This window comes from Conger conger, chromosome 9 (genome assembly GCF_963514075.1).
Source record: "Conger conger chromosome 9, fConCon1.1, whole genome shotgun sequence".
In the NCBI taxonomy this organism is placed as follows: Eukaryota; Metazoa; Chordata; class Actinopteri; order Anguilliformes; family Congridae; genus Conger; species Conger conger.
The window spans coordinates 30,605,481-30,626,847 of NC_083768.1; the positions used below are offsets into that span (position 1 = coordinate 30,605,481).

Genomic DNA, 21,367 nt, shown 5'->3' on the forward strand with positions numbered 1-21,367 from the left:
GTGTGGGATGGTGGGAAGGTTCCGGAAAACTGGTTCGGGAGGCTACACATTTGGCTTCTGCCCTTGATGAAGTCGCTACCATAAGCCGTTTTGATAAATATCTTGGTGTACAAAATGCAAGATCAAAGAATGCCCCCAATAAAGGGATTACATTAAGTAAAATAAATTATACTGAAATCGACTATTTCATTAAATGTATTACACAAAGCACAGCTGTGCTTATTTTTTTAAGCAATCCTGCATTGATGGAAAAAAGGGATTTATGAAGTAAAGAAAAGAAGAAAAAGAAGAAAGGTTCCTGTGAGCGCGCTGTGTGAAGAATCATAGAAAGTGGGCCGGCTTTGGTGCAGGGAGGCCTCAGATCAATACGGAGCCAGGGGCCACCCGCGGTCCACATTGCTTTCACAGCTGGGGCCAGGGAGGGCACTGATCCCAGATCAGAGGCACCCTTCAATAAAGCTGGCCCATTATAGCCTGCTACAAAGTGAGTGACTCACACTCCCGTCTGACTGCACGTTACAATGCGTTTGCAGACGCTTCGTTTTATGTTTTGTTAACAAGTAAAATGTGTCATTTTTTCCATCTTCCTCTCTTTCCTTACACTCAGCTGAGGGTTAATGTGTCATCTTGTTACCATGGTGATGACTGGGCTAGCAACTAAATACTCCCTTGCGATGGTACAGTATAAATAGTTACAAAGATCATTTGAAGATACGCTGCAGTGGCAGGTGGTTTGTATGTACAGTGATTGAGTTTTGGGCTTTAGCACGTGTGTAGCAGATTACACAGGTGAGTACAGGTTTCAGAGAACATGTGACTATTGGTGAGCATTTGATTTTGCTTCAGTGAAGGATGAATGTCCTGGCTAGTTAGCCACAATGACTGTCCGGGCTTGTTGTAGTCTTTACTGAGAGCAGTTCTGTGAGGGGGAACGCTGATGAAATCCACAGCTAACACCATCAGACGGCACAGGCACGCAGAGACCCTTCATACTACCTCTTCATTCAATGTTCCAATATGGCCAGCAGCACAAAGGTTCCACCAGGCAAACATTCCAGTGAAGAAGGGCTATCTAAATCTGCTTTTGGTGCATTCAGTCAGAGTCTTGCTCACATTACTGATGCACTGATGCAAACATTTCTGAAGATGGTCACGAAGATAGCCTTAATATCTCCGAAAAAAGGACACTTTCGGTCCACAGAATGGCTAAAATGGTATGGAAGTCAATGAAATTGGGCAAAAATCGGTTACCCTGATTACTACTATCACTACACAGATGCTGTGAAGTTGTTTTGTGCACTAGTGACTGTTCTGGCTAGCTGGCAAACAGCTGCTAGTCTGGACCATTGCACATGAACTAGTACTTTGCAGCTGAAACAGTAGACTGCAGAGTGAACACTAAAGAAGCAGACAGTGACGGCTCAAACTTCGGATGACAGCCATTCAGTTTCTTCAACCTGATGTACTGCAGCACTGAGACCCACTTTGGGATAGGATCGGCCATTTTAAATTGGAAGAAAATAATGCAATAGAGATATCTGTTATGTAAAGTGTGTGTGTGTGTGTATGTGCACGTAAGCATGTGTGTGTGTGCGTGTGTGTTTGCGTTTGTGTGTGTGTTTGTCTGTGTGTGCGTGCATGTGCATTTGCATGTGTGTGTGTGTGTGTATATATTACATTAATGGCATTTGGCAGACGCCCTTATCCAGAGCGACGTACATTTGATTAGACTAAGCAGGAGACAATCCTCCCCTGGAGCAATACAGGGTTAAAGGCCTTACTCAAGGACTTAACTAGCAGACTATCAGCTGTTCGGATCTTATTGTGGCTACACCGGGGATCATGGACCTTAACCACTACGCTACAGGCCGCCCTATGTATGCACGTGCATGAGTGTGCCTGGGTGCATTTGCATGTGTGTGTACGCACATGGGTGTATGTATGTGCATGAGTGTGCCCGTGTGCATTTGCATGTGTGTGTATGCACATGGGTGTATGCATGTGCATGAGTGTGCCCGTATGCATTTGCATGTGTGTGTATGCACATGGGTGTATGCATGTGCCTGCGTGCATGTGTGTGCGGTTACCCCAGCAGGGCTGTGTGTTTGTTGCTGTGAAGTGCAGGCACAGTAAACAGGGTGATTCATGGCTGAGCCTGTGTGCAAAAGGCAGGGCCAGGCATTAAATGAGGAGAGGGAAGGAAAAACATCTCTATCATCCCCCCGTCATCCCTCCACAGAGAGGAGGGATAAGCGGCTTTCCCCAGGAGCGGCTATCAAAGGCAGGGCCTGATGCCGACTCCCCTAAACTTCTTCATGGTCATGTCCTCCCAGTGAGTCACCAGGGTGCACATCTTATGACAGAGACTTTGGATATCACACCATAAAGCAAAGTGTGCATGTATGTGTATATGGGAGTACAGTTAATGAGAAAGTGTGTGTGTGTGTGTGTGTGTGTGTGTGTGTGTGTGCGTATGTGTGCGTGTGTGTGTGCGTGTGCGTGTATGTTTATTTACCGTAACGCATGTGGCTGTATGTGCATGGTCACGTGTGTGAATAAGTGAGTTTTTAAGACAGTACATTTGCATGTGTGTTTGTAAGGGAAGCGTGCAGGCCGTCGAGTGCTGTACAGAATACATCCTGTGACCGTGCGTCCGGTCTGATAATTTAATTAAAGCCTTTGATCTGAAATGAAATGTCGCCTTTCAGAGCAGAGATGGTAATGGGCAGACTGAAGCCAAATGGGAGTCATATTCTCAGAGTCACGGTGCTGGAGCACAACTAATTCAGTAAAAGACCATTAAAATCAGAAACTAAAAATCTTGGATACGGAGGTGATTTCTTTCATTTAGGTTGTGACTTGTACCCCAGGATTTCATTAAGGTCCGAATGTATATGATTTACATCGCATTGGCGGCAGGAAACAAAATATTGCAGAAAGCTCCAAGTTTTGCGGCCAGTTTATGAATGTGTTTATATGTTAAGATTATGAATGCATTCTCAATAAATATTCCCTTTAAAGTCCCCTGGCACCATTTTCACATATGCAATAAAACTGAAGACTCAATTTCATTTGAAAATAGTTTGAATTTCTACAGAAAACCAATTTCCATTTGCCCTTTTGGAGCAGAAAATTATCGTTATTCAGAATATGAGTTTTAGTTGTTTTTTTCAGATAGATTAATTTGCATTGGCCTAAATCAGCAAGGATGGTGTCGATGATTATAACTCTTATGACAATGCCGTTTCTCAACATTAATTTCTCCAACTTTGATGCATTTCTGCTTCATGTTGACCTGAGGGTGAAATCTAAAGAAGTCAGACCAAGCTCAAAATGTCTTTCTATCAGTCACCTCTGCAAGATGGATTCTCAGCCTCAAATTCGATGCAATTTCCATCTTGGGTAAAGAATAGAATATTTTACTTAATAAAATATAGAAGATTGCTAATATTCAAATATTTGCAATGTGCGGTATGTTATTTGAACAGCTCTGTAGTTTACTAACAATCTTTGGAGTTAAAAAATTATTTGCTTATTATTTCATTTATTATCTGTACTGAAGCTGTATCTGAAGCTCCTGGCCCGTATCTGCGTGCCTTTGTGCATTGCACTGCTGCCAGACGATTGGCTGATTAGATAATCACATTGATAAGTAGGTGTACTTCCTAATAAAGTGCTCAGTGAGTGTATATTCTGTGTGATGTGCTAGCTAGCTTAGTAGTTATTTACCAGCCAGCCTGTGGAGCTTTGCCAAATGATTATCACACCATTCAAAACATTCAGTTAAGCAAATTATGGAGCTCAATGCTGTGTTTATACTTCTCAAGGGCAAGGGCAGAATAGACAAACTGGTTTTGTGTCGATAGCCTGTGTGCTAAAAGGTTACATTTGCATATTAATTGCATAGTAATTGAAAGGTAAAGGGTAACTCATTATTGATCTGAGATCAACCTCTGGTGCTCTTGAACCATATCAAAAATTCTCAGACAAATTCAGGGCATAGATTAATATTCCACTAGAGTACTCTCGCACAGAAAACCTGAACTTGCCTGGGCTGCATTTCCTCAACTTTAGCTCACAATTAAAAGCAAATGTTAAAAGCATTTTTTTCTTCTTTGGGTAACGAAGATTAATCTATTAATCTAAATTAATCATAATAATAAAATAAAGGTCCATTAAATTAAATAACAGCATTATTTGCAAGGTAGAGTTACTGCAAATATTGAATCAGGGCCTTCAACTGTGCATTGTAAGAACTGAGCAAAAATATTATATATGGGCTCAAGAGGTAAGAGCAGTTGTCTGCCAGTCGAGGGGTTGCTGGTTTGATCACGCCCTGGGTGTGTCCAAATGTCCATGAGCAAAACACCTAACCCTCAATTGCTCCTGATGAGCTGGTTGGTGCCTTACATGACAGCCAATCACCACCGGTGGGTGAATGGGTGAATGAGAAGCATCAATTGTACACACGCGTTCTGCATACTACTGTTGTAATGCATAGTTATTTGCATTACTGTCACCTTCCTGTCAGCTTTGACCAGTCTAGCCCTTCTCTGACCTCTCTTACAAACAACACCTTTTTGCCTGCAGAATTGCTGCTCACTGGATGTTTTATTTATTTATTTATTTTTATTTGTATTTATTTTTTGCACCGTTCTCTGCAAACTCTTTGCGTGAAAATTTAATGCATTTACTTGCTGCCAAATGATTGGCTGATTAACAAGGTGGTGTACAGGTCTACCATGAGCAGACCATATGCCATTCACCCAGAATAAACATGCAGCTGAATAAAATTAGGGAGGACAACCGAAAAATGTATTTCCGGAAATCAACATGAATATTATGATTAAAATCTCAGTTTAACCTTAAATTAACGTGTTGTGGACAATAATTCTGCTTAGGTGGAATTTTAATGTGATGAAATTACTGTTTTTGTGGCTTTTAAGCGCTCATTTTACCAGCATTCCATCAATGTTAAATACTGGACCCCGACGGCACTGAAAAAAAAAAAAATTTCACTGACCATTCCATTGTTTACATTTATGGAGCTCAAAAATGGTAACGCAACAATAGCATTTACTGGTTTACCTCACGTGCTCATACATGGCAGTTGGTGGCAGTTTGAACTGTCAAAATTGGACTGGACACTCGGTATGTCCCGCCTTATAAGTCCAAAGTCCCTGGTTACTTTTTAATAGTTTCAATGGATTTTGACAATAGACATGTCAGACTTCAATCATGTTAATGCTCTCGAGCGTGTGTCTACGTTTAAGTAGCAAATAACGTGTTGTATCCTTCTAACGTAATTTATATAGCAACTGAATTCTCAGATCACGCGGAATCACCGATAGCGGCCAAGAGAAATGAATGACGATTCAGAAAATGTATAACTTTTAAAGGTTTAAAACAATCCTATGGTGGGACTTTTGCCATTTATGGACGGTGCGACAGAAACTTTCGGTGCCGTGGAATGTATTCGAATGCTTTTATTTATATCGTTCGAATGACCAAGTGCCGTTAAAAACCAAATTGTATGGCTTTGTGCTATTCGCGTATGCTAGCTACATCATGCTAACCTCGTACAGGGACCAGTAAAGGCTTAGAACACGCTGGCACTTAGTTAGTGTAAGTTTGATCACCTCTACTGTGAAGTAAAAAAATGGACAAATTACGTTGTCTGTGAGAAATGTATTGGCGAACTCATGTGCACACACAGCGGTCTACATTCTAAAGCTCCACTTTGCCCTCCCTAAAAAATATAAAGCCAGAGAGTTTAACGGCGGTGCGTGCGGCCGTAGAGGAGGGGGTGGTCAGCGGACTCTCACCTGTCGAAGTCCTCGGCCTCCTGCATGTTGTACAGCATGGAGGGGATGAGCTTGTCCATGTGCTGAGGCTCCCAGATGATGGCCTGCAGCTCGTCGTTCACCGTCTTCCTCACCACGCCCTGCAGGCCCTTGATTCCTGCCACCCGGATCCTGCCCAGGACACACAGAGTGAGAGTCTGCACTGCGCAAACCGTACAACGCGAACAGGACAGTTCAGTGTGGCGTGTCGGCTCCGTTCCTGGGAAGGAAGCAGGGCAACCTGAGGACCGCGCCTACTGGTTAAACAGGCAAACACCTGGACTATGTTACGAATCAGTCAAGGAGTATAAGGTTTGTTTATTTCCACAGGAGGTGTATGAGACCGGGAAGTCGTAGGAGAGGAGAGAGAGAGCCGAGAGCGCCCGAAAAGCTAGGCGAGTCGGGTTATTTTGCTTTGCTTTGTTCTTTTAGTTTATTATTTTTGCCCATTTTTATCGTTTGGATGCCAGCTCTCCCTACCCCTAGCTTTGGCTGCTGAGAAATAAAACACTGGTGCAATCGTGAATTTCCATATCTCCCTGTGTCCTGCTCGTCCGTCCCCGCCCAGGGGCATGTCACGGCGTGTTTGAACTGTACAAATGAACTTCACTGAACAATACAGCGTAGAACACAGAACAACCAGACATGTAAGGGGCAATAGGGTACAAGCCAATAAGGACAATAATATGTACATATACCACACAACTAGATGGGTCTAATTTCATGTGTAATGGACATTAAGGTGTATACCACGCAAAGTGCAATGGAAATTAGTGACATTAGCTCAGGAGGTAAGAGCAGTCGTCTGGCAGTCGGAAGGTTGCCTGGGTGTGTCGAGGCGTCCCTGAGCAAGACGCCGAAACCCCAATTGCTCCCGACAAGCGGGTTGGTGCCTGGCAGCCTATCGTTGTTGGTATGTGTGTGTGTGTGTGTGTGTGTGTGTGTGTAAAAGGGTGAATGCGAGGCATTCATTGTAAAGTGCTTGGGATTAATGCTCTATATAAATGCAGTCCATTTACCATTTACATTAAGGTGCATACCACGCAAAGCAACTGGATGTGTAATCAATGTAACGAGATACATTAGGAACAGCACAGGATGCGTGACAAACCACACACACAAGTGACAAGATAAGTGAAGGACATAAAATGCATAAATTGCGACAATGTTTCTTCAATCTTTAAGGTAAAGGCCATATTAAGAAAATAAGGTTCATAAGTCTGGCTTACGGTGAAAATAAATGCAATGAAATATAATAACTGGCTTATTGCCCATTACATTTGAGACTTTCATCGGTTCCAGTAATATTGTCTACAGTTTCCAATTTCAGATATCTTGAAGTCTTCTAACTTCCCCAACAACAGCAATACTACTCTGTGGCATGAGAATGTCAGACTGACGCTGCTGTTTTTAACAACTGCAATATCGAGAAACATAATCTGTGTCCCCCATGACTGACACTCCGCGACTGCGGTATTATACTCTTTATCGGGTCAACAAAGAACCTATACGATTCACTGACGTCTGCTGTCTGAGCCGCTTCCTGAAAAGGTTTTTTGTAAATCCCATTTTATAGAGATTCATATTTTCTGGTGTTATTACTGATGGGAATGCACACCAGATCAAGACATCTCCAAAGCCCAAAACAGACAAAAAACAACCAGCAGCTTCAATTCAGCTTGCGCCAGACATAAGATTCACAAGTCCCTCACTGTTAGGTCTATTATATGTTTTTTACTGATCAGAACGCACTGCAGCTCAAGCACATTCATATCCCAGGGTCCTGTATCATGGATTACAATGTGCCATCAGAGACCTCTGTTCTCATAGGTGAATGCCACAGGATCAAATGCATTTGCAGCCTTGCTTATGCGGGCTCGAATGATGCAAATTGGTCTTTTTTTGTTTATTTTTTTTATTTCGTCTTGCGTCGAGGGCAAGGTCTTAAAAAAGGACAATTACAAAAGGGTCACCACTAGAGGGCGACAGCATGCCACGGCCGCACCGGGTGATGATGTTTGTTTTGTACGTGCTGCATGTGCGTGGGAAGAGAGCAAATCCCTGTCCGAGCGTTTCTGCCAGCCCCCGTGGGGGGATATGAGCCCCGCGCATAAGAGATGACCGTATGGAAGATGCCCACTGCCCCGCTCCAGCTACGCTTCTCCTGCCTCTTACGCTGGACGCCGCACAAGTCCGCAGCACCCGCTCCCGGCCTCCACTTCCATCCCGATTCACCAGGCAAAGTGGCAGGCGTTTCAGCGCAGGTCCTTACCCATAGGAAGTAAACTCGAAGAGGCGCACTCAGAACCTATCTTTGGGATCGTATCTTAGGGCCAAAGTACTGAATGACACGAGCCTGGCCCGCATCTTTTAAAACCAGCGTTCTGAAATCCGATCGAAGGCTCGGACAGTCAAGGTTGAGGCAGTCAAACCTGCTTTAGGGTATCAAAATATGGACGGGAATCCACGTTTTTACCATGTCTGGCAGCCGGGGCGGTGTTGTTTGGCTACAGCCGACATCCCTGCCATACCAGCAGACTGGCTGGCGATACATGCCCCGGGGGCGGCACGCCCACGCCAGGAGAGCTGGGTGCTCGCGGGTTTAAACGCTAGCCCTCGCACGGCGAGAGGCTGGACTCTGACGGTGGCAATTTCCCAGAAAGCACTGGGGTCATAGTTCAGACAGATGGGCTTTTTCAGCTCTGACTCACAGGGGCCGGCTGCCAGTCCCCAGTGCTGGAAGCCAGCCACATGCCACATTATTCACGCGGCCCGCTACGCACGAGAGCCGCATGCAGCCACCGACCCCGACTGCGGCTTCCACAACACGCCTCTCTGATGAGGATCCAGAAAATAAACCGCATTTCATATTTTTAAAGCAGATTTTCGCTTAATAAATTATTGGGCAAGCGATACTGCATTTCTTTGAATTCCTGAGAATAACACTGCACTCCTCTACCGTACGAAGCTCTGGATAAAAGTGTCGGCCGAGCGACTGTAATGCAATGTGAAAAGCAAGAGTGTTATTTTTTTCATATATTCGAAAGTTAATAGCTCAGACTGTCTTACAGAGCAGATGTGAAAACCGATGTGTCTGTCTTGAAAGGGCATACGACAAGCCTGCTGATGTCACTCCAGGACGGGGGCAGACAGTGGTAATGAAGTGACAAATTCAGATGTTTGCTTCAATGCCTTTTTCCACCTAAAAAAACAAAGAGCCCTAGTGGGACAGTCTCTTTCCTTGCCACTGCATGAAATCGACTAATTAAAACATCAAGAGCATTTCGCTGAACTGCAAACTAGAAGATCCAAGTAGCACAACTAGTGTCGATTTGCTGTGGGAGTGGATGACGGAATAAACCGATGTTAATGCCGGAGTGAGAAGCTGTGACATTGTTCCACGTTTCTGAATCTTTCACACCGGATGAGACGGCTGCACTGCCCCAGGAGGGGCAAAGCAGGCAGCACATCTCAAATCTTTCCAGAGCCAACGCCTCATTCTTTTCATAGTGCTGTCACTTCAGCAAAACACCTTTTCTGTATTGCCAAAGCTAAAGCTGATCATCCAGCTTTAGACTGTGATAGGCTCCAAACAAAATCTGGTATCTGGTACACCTCTCACTTCCAACTGAAAGAGAGCCAGCCAGATCAGACAAAACCTGAGAGGATATAGTAATGGGAACAGCAGTCAGCAAATCTGTTCTGTTTTTATATAAAACAAACGTCTGGGACTTTAGGAGACACATACAATCTAACCTTGGGGAAATTAATCACTGGGAAGATATTTCAGTATTCAAAAATTGTGTAAAATGACTGTGATCCCAGAGTAATTACATCGTTTTGATTTCTCTATATTATAACTGTGCATATTGACATAAACCCTCTGTCATAAATGTGCTTTCCAAACAACAAGCTGCTATTATTAACAACCAACCAACTAACAACTATTTTAGGGCTGTCATATATAGATTAATTGTTCAAGAATATATTATATATATAATATATAATATATGCATATTTTAAAAATGAACGTTTGAATATGTAATCACTAAGCCAAGACAAACCTGGGTGCAGCACTGATGAATGTGCTACCCCAAAGACAAGCAAGCATTTATGCTTCTTTGCACAGCTATCTTGGCCCATGCTTTCGTCTAAATCGGTTCTCAATCATGGTCTTAGGGACCCACTGAGCTTGTTTTTGCTTGCAGCTATCTTAGCAACTTAATTACTTAATTTGTTTTCTTATTAAACCCACATTACTGTATAGCAGAAATAGCTATGAATGGCAGAAAAATAAATGTCTGATATTCACATTCCAGGACATTCATTTGGTCAGACCAACTTCTGCTTCCATTTACTGGGATGTGTCTACTATATGGCGAGTAATTACAAATTCCAAGCCTCCATTTTTTATTGTTTAAATTACAAATCGAGAGGTGATATCAGTTGAGTTGAGAGTGTGGAGACCTGAAGCCATTTGAGTAAGACAAATCTTTACCACTTCTGCTGACAGCAAATGCCAAATTTGCATTATGTTAAAATGAGTTTATCCACACAATTATCGATCTTAAACACATTTACTGTGTTTAAGTATTGATCATCTTGACTTGGCTTTGACAAAAACCAGCACACACAGTGGATCCCCAAGACCAGAATTGAGAAGCACTGGTCTAATTCACTTGAAAGCAAAATAACAGAGTGAGGTGCATGCCAAAATCCAGGTGGAGGTGATGCCAAACTATGCAGCACAGGGCAAGACTTTGGACTGCAGCATAAGCAGGAACAGAAAATGTAGAAAATGGGTCATCTTTTTAGGAAGTCAGTGAGGAGGCTGAGGACTAGAATGTTCTGCAGCAGGAAATGATGCAGTATGGCAAGGAAGCTCCACCACAAGCTGAGGAGAATGCCCTCGTGTGGTGGAGACCTCGAGCTATGCAAGGTTTCGTCATATCGCTCAGCTAGCACAAAAACATTGTAGCAATCCTTCCACTTGTGGTCAACCGGAGCATGCCTTTCCTCAGCAGGGAACATTGTAAATAAGAAATGCGCTTCCCTGAATAATGGATCGCCTCTGTTTTTCCACGAATAATCTTACATGATCCTCTGAATAGAGGCTGCCCAACTGAAACGTACGTTTTGCATAACTGTTTCTAGTCGTGTTTTGACTGGATTAAAATATCCCCTGGGTTCTTACAAAATAAACATTTCATGGTCAATATAAAACAGTTGGCTTCCCCTATCTAATGTTAGACTGTCTAACATTAAAATCTATTGTTTGGTGAAATAACCTTTCATAGAATCTTGTTAATGCTACTGGAAGGGGAATTCTTATGACATGATGGCTTTTTACTCACTTCCTCAAGCCATTGGTTTCTATGTTCTGTCACTATTAGCTCCTTTGCAACCTTGTATTTAAAAGCACATTTTGACTACAGTTTTGGTAGTGCGTCAGTTTGAACTGAAATGTAGCAAATTTTGATTAGCCTGAAGAAGAAAGCACTCACCGGTTTTGAGTGGCAGGGTCTTCGTGGGTCGAGTGGCACATGGCGCTGAACTGTGACACGAAGAAGTCGTACCGGCGGTGGTAGGAAGGGGTGTCTTCCTCGATGTTGGCAAACTTGACAAACTGTGGAGGGAGAGGGAACATTTAGTGCAGGCCACCAAAAATGTGGCACCGAGGCATGGGTTCCCATCATAATCCACAGGACAATCTTTTAATTAACCTTCTGATAAAAACAAACACTGCCGTAAGCCTATTTTAAAAATAGCACCAAATTATTAAAGAAATGATACATCCCAGGGGAAGACTTTGCTTTGGTCTTTTATAGACCTTCAACGTCCCTGAATTTGACATTTTGCAAGATAATTTTAGCTCATTACAAACACTAACAAGATAACTTGTTCTAATCATGCTGTTAGCTATCAGGCTTCATGCATGACAGTTATGTGACAGTAAAAATGGAGAGTTATGTCTGGCAGTTTGATAAACAAACAGATTCTGAACCTTATTCCAGTTAACAATGACAGATAATACCAGCTGCACAACATTAATGCATTCATTTATCACCAGTGTAAAATGCCAAAATATTACATGTAACGGCAACATTTTCAGGCCTGATTTATACTTCTAAAGAGAAGGAGAAGGACCCCTGTGGATCTGATGGCTACAGCCAGCATTTGGACAAGAAAGACAGAAGTACCCACAGAACAACAGGGCAAGAACATTACTGCATTTGTTTCTTCTTCTTAATTTAGTCAGTGGGTCACTTTACAAAACACGTGTAAGGCTTTTAAACAGTGAAACACATACATAATAGCAGGCCATTCGAGGAGAAACAAGCCATCACTTGGCCTGTTTTTTTCCCATTGGCAAAACAAAGAGAAAGCGAACGTTAACATGGGTGATGCATCTCGGAGGGTAACTGACCGTTAAATAGACCCGGCTTGTTATTCTCTGCTCGGCAAACACATCGCGGAGAAAAGAAAATTGTTTGCAATTCTTATCCCTGTGCTTTTCTAGATGGAAACATATTATCGCAATCTCAGTAGAAAACACAGCTGTGACTGATATTGTAATTCCTTTGGTTATTAGCTGCCTGCACAGAAGCCTTTAGTTTTATTCATGAAGGTCTGAGCACGACAAACTCTAAATGGGACATCCCATTTGTGAGCTATTGTCGTGGTACGTTTCTTTTAGGCAGGTCCCTTACCAAACGGCGGCACATATTGTAGGATAATTGAGCAGCTTTGGAGAGTATGCACAGCGATATGAGGGAGAAATCTCTGGTCTTGGCAGCAGACTCAGTAGTGATGACTCAGAGAGGCCGCTCTAGGTGCATAGAAGGCTTAAGGAGATTCACCAGGCTGGTAAGCCTGAGGGGGACTAAGCCTCTGGCACTGGCCTAGGGGTCTTGTGAGAGGGAGGGGTGGAGCAGGAGTCAGGTCGGACGTGCCGCGGTGCAGGCTTGTGCAACAGCGCACTGTACCCCTTCCTTTCGCTAGACTAACACACTGCAGAAAAACAGGAAGCCCATTAGGAAGCCCAAATCGTTATATTAATAACAGATTAAGGTTATTAACCGGTCAGGCCAAAGGAAGAATGCTCTTGTCGGAATCCTGCTTTTAAATTGTGAATTTTCGAGGTGTTCAAATCCTTCAGAGACGTACAAGCTGCAAAAGCAGGAACAAGGAACAGTCAAGTGTCTTCTAATTTTGAGCAGGACCTTCAGAGGAAGAGCTCAGACAGGTTACATTTAGACCTAGGTGGTCTCAGTCAATGGCAGGGAATGGCTTGCCCTTCACAGAAAGCTGTAATAAGGTCATTTGTGAAGTTTAAAAAATAAAAGAAAAGAGACCACTCCTCTTCTTTTTCATACATTCTCACGCTAATTCTCACTAGGTGCATCTCGTCACATAACATCGGACACTGCTTCAATGAATCTCAGCACATTGCTTTTTCACTTGCTTTATAGTTCAATTAATTTATTTAACAAACGGTAAAAAGCTATTGCCCAATTCTGTATTGCACCTTCTGTAAACAAGTCAGATTTCCTCCCCACAAAGAGAAATGAAGGCAGCAAAACCATAATAGTCAACAGAAGGAACGATGCGCCGCTGCCCTTCACAGGGGCCACGGGGGCGACATGGCTCAGGCAGTAAGAGCAGTCGGAGGGCAGTCGGAGGGTTGCCGGTTCGATCCCCCGCCCGGGCTGTGTCGAAGTGTCCCTGAGCAAGACACCTAACCCCCAAATGCTCCTGACGAGCTGGTCGGCGCCTTGCATGGCAGCCAATCGCCGTTGGCGTGTGAATGTGTGTATGAATGGGTGAATGAGAAGCATCAATTGTACAGCGCTTTGGATAAAGGCGCTATATAAATTCCAACCATTTACCATTTACATTCATGAAATGCAGATATGTGTTGAAATGAGTGGTTTATCCTTGAACCAAGCTTTGCCCATGTTGGAGATGAAGGCGGATTGGCTTATGGAAGCAAACCAAAGCATCCATTTCTGCTTTTGTGCCACGTTCAATTACAGACATGACTCGGTTGGATTCATGGAGATGCAAAAGGCAGAGCCCGTTGTGCCTTTCCTGACTCAATATGGGGAATGGAAGTGGTGGGGTGAACAGACCAGGGGTTGGAGCACTTTTCTGCTTTGATTGCCTTAATAGGAAAGATCAGTGAAAGGCCTGGTCTTTTGACACTAAAAGCATTTGCTGGATGTGTGGCCCTTTCCTTAAGCCCTCATCCCCCGCTTTTCCTTCATGGCAGCCAACAGGTGGTTCTCACATTGTTTTTAGAAAAAAATATATCTATCTGAATGGTGTTAGAGAAATATAAGGCTGAAGCTAAACCAAGGTTCTCTCCCTAATGGGAAATTACCAAGCTCTTTGATGTTTTCACATGAATAGCCATTAAATAAGTGTATGTGTGATAGTTAAGATTCTGGCGTTCTTGCTTTGTGGATTTTCAGTGAACGTGAACTGCATGAGGGCTGGGCAAATCTTAATTTAAACCTACTTTCTATAACCTGAAAGGCCTTGGAAAGGACCCTTCTCTGGCAGAATATAAACCATGCTGAGCCTTTCAAACGAAATGTACTTTCGATCACAGTCCTTTCATCAACTGCAGGCCAGAGAGTTATCTGCAGGTGGTAGAAAAAGACTGAAGTGATTCACTCCAGTATTACAGAATGTGTTAATGAGGGGAAAAAAAACATGAAATCCACAGAATGCAGTGTAGCTGTGTTTGAGTGTACACCGCTCCCCAACAAAACACTACATTTCCTCCACACCAAATCAGAGACAAAAACACAAGAACAGTGTTACAAAGTGCACCAGATCCGCACAGGTTTATGCAAAGGTGTACCTTCTGACCAGAAAATGACTGTAACCCACCACCGTTAGTAAGAAGGAAGTACTCGGGCGCATTAGAGAGTGTGTAACTCCTTAAAGGAAAATGACTGTAACACTCCCGTTAGTAAGAAGGAAGTACTCAGTCGCACTAGAGAATGTGTAACTCCTTAAAGGAAAATGACTGTAACACTCCCGATAGTAAGAAGGAAGTACTCAGTCGCAATAGAGTGTGTAACTCCGTAAAGGAAAATGACTGTAACACTCCGGTTAGTAAGAAGGAAGTACTCAGTCACACTAGAGAGTGTGTAACTCCTTAAAGGAAAATGACTGCAACACTCCCGTTAGTAAGAAGGAAGTACTCAGTCGCATTAGAGAGCGTGTGACTCTGAAGGGAAGCGAGGGCAGCATCACCTCGGTAAGAGACAACACCTCTGTCGCCGAGGAGCTCATCAAAGCAACACTTCCAGCCCCGCGGCACCACCCTGCGCTGCAGAGAAAGCCTCGTCTCCTGTCTCCTCACCCTGCGTCGCCTCTCTTCACCCGGGGCCCCGCTTCCTCCGGCAGACAAAAGCTCTGCTGTGGGCTATTAAAAGGGCTTCTGTTGACTGCGCTAAAGCTGTCAGACTGGTGCAATAACACGGCGCACGGAGGGACTGCTGAAGCAGCGCTGGGCTACTCGCGATGCCGCACACACGACAACACCAGGGGACCGAAACAATGAGGAATGGAGTCATTCGTTTAGTGGCCCTCCTTTCAAATTAGCCGATGAAAAATAGAGCAACTGCTAAATGTCAGGCCTTGTAACTCGCTTCTTGAGTGAAGCATCATTAAGGTTAGAAACTTTCTCAGTGGAATGTGTAGTGTACGCCAGCACGAGGAATAATGCGTAGAAAGGAACTAAAGGAAAATCATAAGTCGGGCTGTCCTTATTCAGGTTGCGTAGCTAAAGGAGCTAAAGCGTTAGGCCAGGGGATAGTGATATTGGAGTGTCCCCAGCATCATTCTGCATTGAGACACAGGACAGGGAAGCTCTCTCCCAGTGTCTCAGTCTTTCTGCTCTCTCTCACATGCACACACAGACACATGCACACACAGACACACACACACACGCACACGCACACATGCACATGCACGCCCACACACACACACACACACACACACACACACACACACACACACACACACACACGCACACGCACGCACACGCACACACACACACACACACACACATAAACACTATTTGCCTGAAGATAGTCCACCAAAAGCCTACATGCATCACTGCTTGACCAGCTGGTTTATGACTATCCGGCTTCGCCTCTGGTGTTTCACCTTTATGTTTCTAAAATTATTTATTTTCCTGCAGCGCCAATGAATCATAAAGTATGTGCTCTGAAATAATTTACATTTCTTTCTTAAGAAAGGAAAAATAATTAATTAAGCACAAATGATCAAACATTGGAGAGCCAGTACTGGTTCAGTGGTCTGTGCCATATTAGACATTTCATTAATATCACTCTCACCTCTGGGATACACAGCCCCCACCCCCAATTACTGCTAAATACCAACCATAAATAATGAATGGGCTTGTAGATCAGAAAAGCCCTCTCGATTATTTTCTGATTAGCCATACTCAGAGGAGGAAGAATTAGTGGTCTGTATATTCCAGTGGCTGGATATCCCTGTGCAGATTTTTTTTAAAGTGGGCATTACAGGTATAAACATGGAAAATTTGTTCTCTGTGCAATAAACGACTACACATTCCCTTGTGGCTCAGTTGGCAAAAGGTGCTAGCCACAAACCGGAGGTAGGCCCTATAGCCTTGGAATAATAGAAACCAGCCTGTGCGGGGTCATTATCTGACCGTGACTGTGACTGGCAGCAAACTACCATTGTCCAGCTATGGTAGGACTGGAGCTCATTGAGTTTCTGCTTCCCCACATACCAGACGCCCACAGGCAAGTCAGCGAGAGATCTCCTCTACTCCAATCAGAACCAGCTCTCCTGTTGTCATATGTGGCCTTGAATGTGAAAAACTAACTGGATGAAATTGTGAGAGCACTGAAGCAATTCATTACTTTACACCGCAGTGAAGTTGCCGCAGGCGATTCCAAATAAGCCAAAATTTCATTCAAAAAGTCATTTGGTCCTTCTTATGCTCCATTTATTGCCATGTTAGATCAACACTCACATAATCACAAATGTATTCCCACGGACCACATTTGAACAGCAAATCACAACAGGTCACATACTGAAATCAACCAGATGGCCGCAAAAATAACCTAAAAATATGTTCTTACTGTAGACTACAAAATGACATCAAAAATATTTTTTGTTATAATATCAACTTTCTCATTATAATATCGACTCCAACGAAATTGAAAATGATATTTTTTTCCACCACCATATGCCATCTCCATTAAAATGCACAATCGATAATTTTCATCAACCGACCATATGGCATAGTTTTTCAACGTGATGCGGCGTGAAATGGGAAGGGCGAAATGACATGGAAATGAGTTGACCGACTTCACACGGGGAAGCGTTTACCAGAGAAATGAACCCACTTCATTGATGTCAGGTTAGCGGAATTGTTTAGATGACCTTGGGGCAAAACAGGGAGCAGCACTTCATTCTGACTTCTAGAAAAGAGAGCCAATTGCCCCATTGTGATGATGAGTGCTTATATAACGGGAAGAAAAGTCTCCTGGGGAGGGCAGGTACTTTCAGAGACTTAAATTCTCACTTTGTCATCATCAACCAACCATGTCCAATGGGATGATGTAAAGGGTTATAAAAAGATGAGATCATCTCTTTAGGGAGTTTATTATTGTGTGAGGAATCGCTGACCCTGTATTCAGGTCACAACACTGAGACACCACGCGGCAGTAACTGTGATCCTCAGAGTCTCTTTGCTGAAAGGCAAACACCTCCTTTATGACTTCACTGTTATTCCCTCTGTCTACCTCCTTATAAAGCTTCTACAGTACATGCCAGTCCTTCACTCCCCTTCAGTCTCAGTCTTCTTCCCTACCATTGGTGCATGTGGGCTACATGGAACCATTTTATGGGTCTGTTTAACTTGAATGACTAAATAGATAGTGGTTCAACTTGTCTGTGCAATGGGTTTTCCTGAATATGTCAAAAAAAAAAAGGTTTACTCCTTGATTTAATACAGTAGGTATCCATACTGGGCAGCTCATTATTTTTCAAATATGTACAGTAAGAAAGTAATTTCAAAACCTTGTATAATCTTTTTGTGTCAGGCTGATTCTATCTAAAGCCCAAATTGTGCTATAAGTCATGTGGTCTCATGGTGTTCCTCAGTCACTTTAAAACAGCATTCTTTTTCACTTTGAAGCATAAATAGAGTCCAAAGGTTCAGCTAAGCTATTTATAGAGTATCGTCTTCGGCACGCTACGCTGGCTTCTATCTTACTTTCACATAATTCATTTCCACGTTAACAGATCCACAGCTACACGGCAGAAGAGAAGAAGTCCAGTGTCAATGCATTTTCAGAACTGAATGCAGACAGGAACCTTTCTTTTACAGTCACACTAATCCAGAGCGGCTTACATTCAAACACAGGTGCAAAGGTCAACATTAAAGAGGGAGGATGTCATACTTTGGAGATTACATACAATTATTTCCTATAAGGGGATGGATATCAAGCCACAGTGAAACACGGCCCATACTTTTCATACTAACACACTGCATATACACAGTAGAAAGGCATCGTAATTCATTCTGCATTTTTCATTTTGAGCACAGTAACCTTTAAAACTTAAAGGTGCAATATGTAAGATTTTTGTGTTAAAATATTGTTACAAGACCACTGTAAATCCCTTCCTATCATTTCAAAAGGATCACTGACATGCTGACTCACCCTCCTCTGCTTGTGTTTATAGTCCTTAAATTTGGGTTTCAAAATATTCAGATGGCAGGCCGGCACACCAAGACATTGTATAGCTGTACAATAATTCAAGCTCACTGGTTGAAAATTGGTTCTAATTGCCACAGCCAATGGCGTTTGAATGTCAGCATATTCACAGAGGGGTATTGTTAAAACAGTGTTGCGGTTTGAGCGTGTTTGCTGCAATTCCTCTCTTGACCGTTAGAAGTCCAAAATTACCTATTGTACCTTTAATGTCAATAGTCCAATGCCGTTTTGTTGCTTCCTGTAGACCACGAAAACTATATAAAACGGAATTTACAATTACGATAATTCACTATCGAAATGAATGTATCAATGATTAAATGAAGTCTATGAATGCATAGAAGTCAATGTGACTCTTTACTCTAACAAGGTTACAGAGCCTTTGCCATGTTAGCCTTTGTAAAAATAAACATTGCTCTGAAATATCCATTTTCAATTTCATTTTCAATTATCGTTATGAAAAAGCAACTGCTTAAATGTGAGACATGCATAGAGGAAAAAAAAAAAAATCAATTGCTGTGTTGCTATGCAATTACATTAGGGTGCACACATTTAATTTGTATGCACTAATGTCTTCTGATATGATTAAACTGTGCTATATAAAGTGGTTGCTATGGTATGATATGAAGCATTGTCAAAGATGAATATACTACAGGACCAATCCTGTGAAGAGGTCATGCCAATTACAATTACCGTATATTACAGAGCAGCGAGCAGGTCACAGTAAAACACTATATTTCAAGTAAAAGTTTAAAGCCTACGCCAACATGGTTCATTTAATTCTGTTAATGCGGCCATGACACGCAAGTGACAAGACAGAGCTGCTCTTCATCTACTTCTTCTACTTCAAGAGCTGCCCAACAGGGTCGATGCCTCCTGATACAATGCCTCCTGCTCGGCGAAGAACCTGGGCGTGCTCCTGGATGACCAGTTATGTTCCATATGCACATTACAGCAACATCATGGGCCTGCAGGTTCCTCATGTGCTGCATTAGGAGGATTTGACCATACCCGACCATGTTCTCCACCCAGCTACATGGGTATGGTAATCTCACGTCTAGATTATTGCAACTCCCTTTTGGCACTACCCTACACTTTTTGGGACTACACTCTATGTTGACCGCTCCACTCAGCCGCAGCAGGGTGGCTTACAGTGTCTCCATCCCAGCTCCCCAGTAGTCATAGGTGACGGGTGTGTTTTTCACTAGGGGAGGGGGGGGCTCAGACCCAGGTTGCCATGGTAACAAAAAACAAATGTTGTGCAGTCGCTAGCTAGCAGCCCTGACAAACTGAGAAAATGACAAAATGACAAACGAGTCACACTAAAGATAATAATCATAAACACTTGGAATCAAACGTGAACGGACACGGAAATAATAGCTAAAAAATACATCACGATTTTTCAACCGTACCCTTCTGTGATTTACAGGTATCGCGTATCTTCAACCCGGCGCTGCTAGTGACTTCATCCCCCGCGTCTCGTTGTCTTTTTGAGTGCACGGAATGATTGAAAGCTGGAATAATGGAATAATAAGTTCAACCTTAAATAACCTGCTTCTTCTTCCCCGTTTCCGTCAGAGGCTCAATAAAACGCAGACGTACCTGCTGCTTGGAGAGCAGCGGTATTAATAAAGGACTGTTGTGCGAGACGAGCCCTGCGGCACGCCGGAGAAAGTGAAGGAGAATGTCAGTGTGTGTTTGCGGACAGCCGAGGAGAACAAAGTCACCCTCTGTAGCGAGAGGAGGCTTGCGGGGGTTTGCAGAATTGGATAAGGGAACAGCCGGAGCCGGACCCGGAGGGAACCGCTGTACCCAAAACTCTGGTGTCCTCGGCGACCTTCACAGAGAACACCAGCGGGACAGAGCGACTTCAAACGGGCTTGTGAGGAGGGGCGAGGTTCAGGACTGGGGACGGGAGGGAGAGCGGGGCTCACCGAGTTTGTGCCCAGGACCTGCAGGTCTGGCTCCCGCGACTCCAGCAGCTTAGCCACCATGTGCAGGAAGCTCTCCACGAAGGGCTTGATGCTCTGGGAGTGGCACGCCATCAGGAGCTGGTCCAGGGCCTCCATGGCGATGACAACGTACCTGCGCGTGAGAGAGTAAAGCTATTTATTTTCAAACACAGCCCCATATGCCTCGCCCCGGCCCACTTCTTCGACACGCTGTGCTTCTCCACACAGTCCATCAGAGCAAGTGCTGTCCTGACGCTGGCCTGACACTGGCCTATTCACAATGGACCATACTGGAAATGCTAATGGGACACTCGTCTAATGAAATCCCTTCAACCGTGGGGATTAAAGGTGCAGTTGGGGGAAGATGCGCAGGGGAAGGTTCTGGAACCGCGCCAGGATCTGGGCAGGTGCTGTACTACACTGTAGAATGTCCCGGCACACCACAGACAGAAAGCAGAAAATCCCAAAAGCACTGGCATCCTCTTTAGGCTCACTTGTTTTTGCTCAGAAGCCAGGTTTATGGAACCTCGTCCAATTAAATCCAGTTTTAATATGCAATGGCTCAGCTATCGGGCTGTATCGATTCTGCACATTCCACATCAGGCGAGTCTATTTTTAGCCTCCGTCTCCCATTTTAATTACTTTCCTGAAGGCACTGCTGTGCAACAAATGACTCAAATGGAATGGCTAAATACTCGGAGGGCGGGGGGGAGGTGTACCTTGTAAAAATAATTGTCTGCATTGTGACTGTCCCCAAAGGTTTCTTCAGGAAGTTCCTCCT

General features: G+C 43.7%; 1 protein-coding gene across 2 annotated transcripts in view; it reads right to left on the minus strand.

Annotated features, from left to right (window-relative positions):
- The window catches only part of efr3a (EFR3 homolog A (S. cerevisiae)), a 114,890-nt gene that overhangs the window by 57,785 nt on the left and 35,738 nt on the right, over positions 1 to 21,367 (minus strand). For both annotated transcript variants that reach the window (XM_061254940.1, XM_061254939.1), the window contains exons 5-7: positions 20,569 to 20,719; positions 11,348 to 11,469; positions 5,826 to 5,975 (exon numbers count right to left, since the gene is read on the minus strand). In XM_061254940.1, the coding sequence (XP_061110924.1) occupies positions 5,826 to 5,975; positions 11,348 to 11,469; positions 20,569 to 20,719 (423 nt within the window). The remainder of the gene's footprint in view (positions 1 to 5,825; positions 5,976 to 11,347; positions 11,470 to 20,568; positions 20,720 to 21,367) is intronic.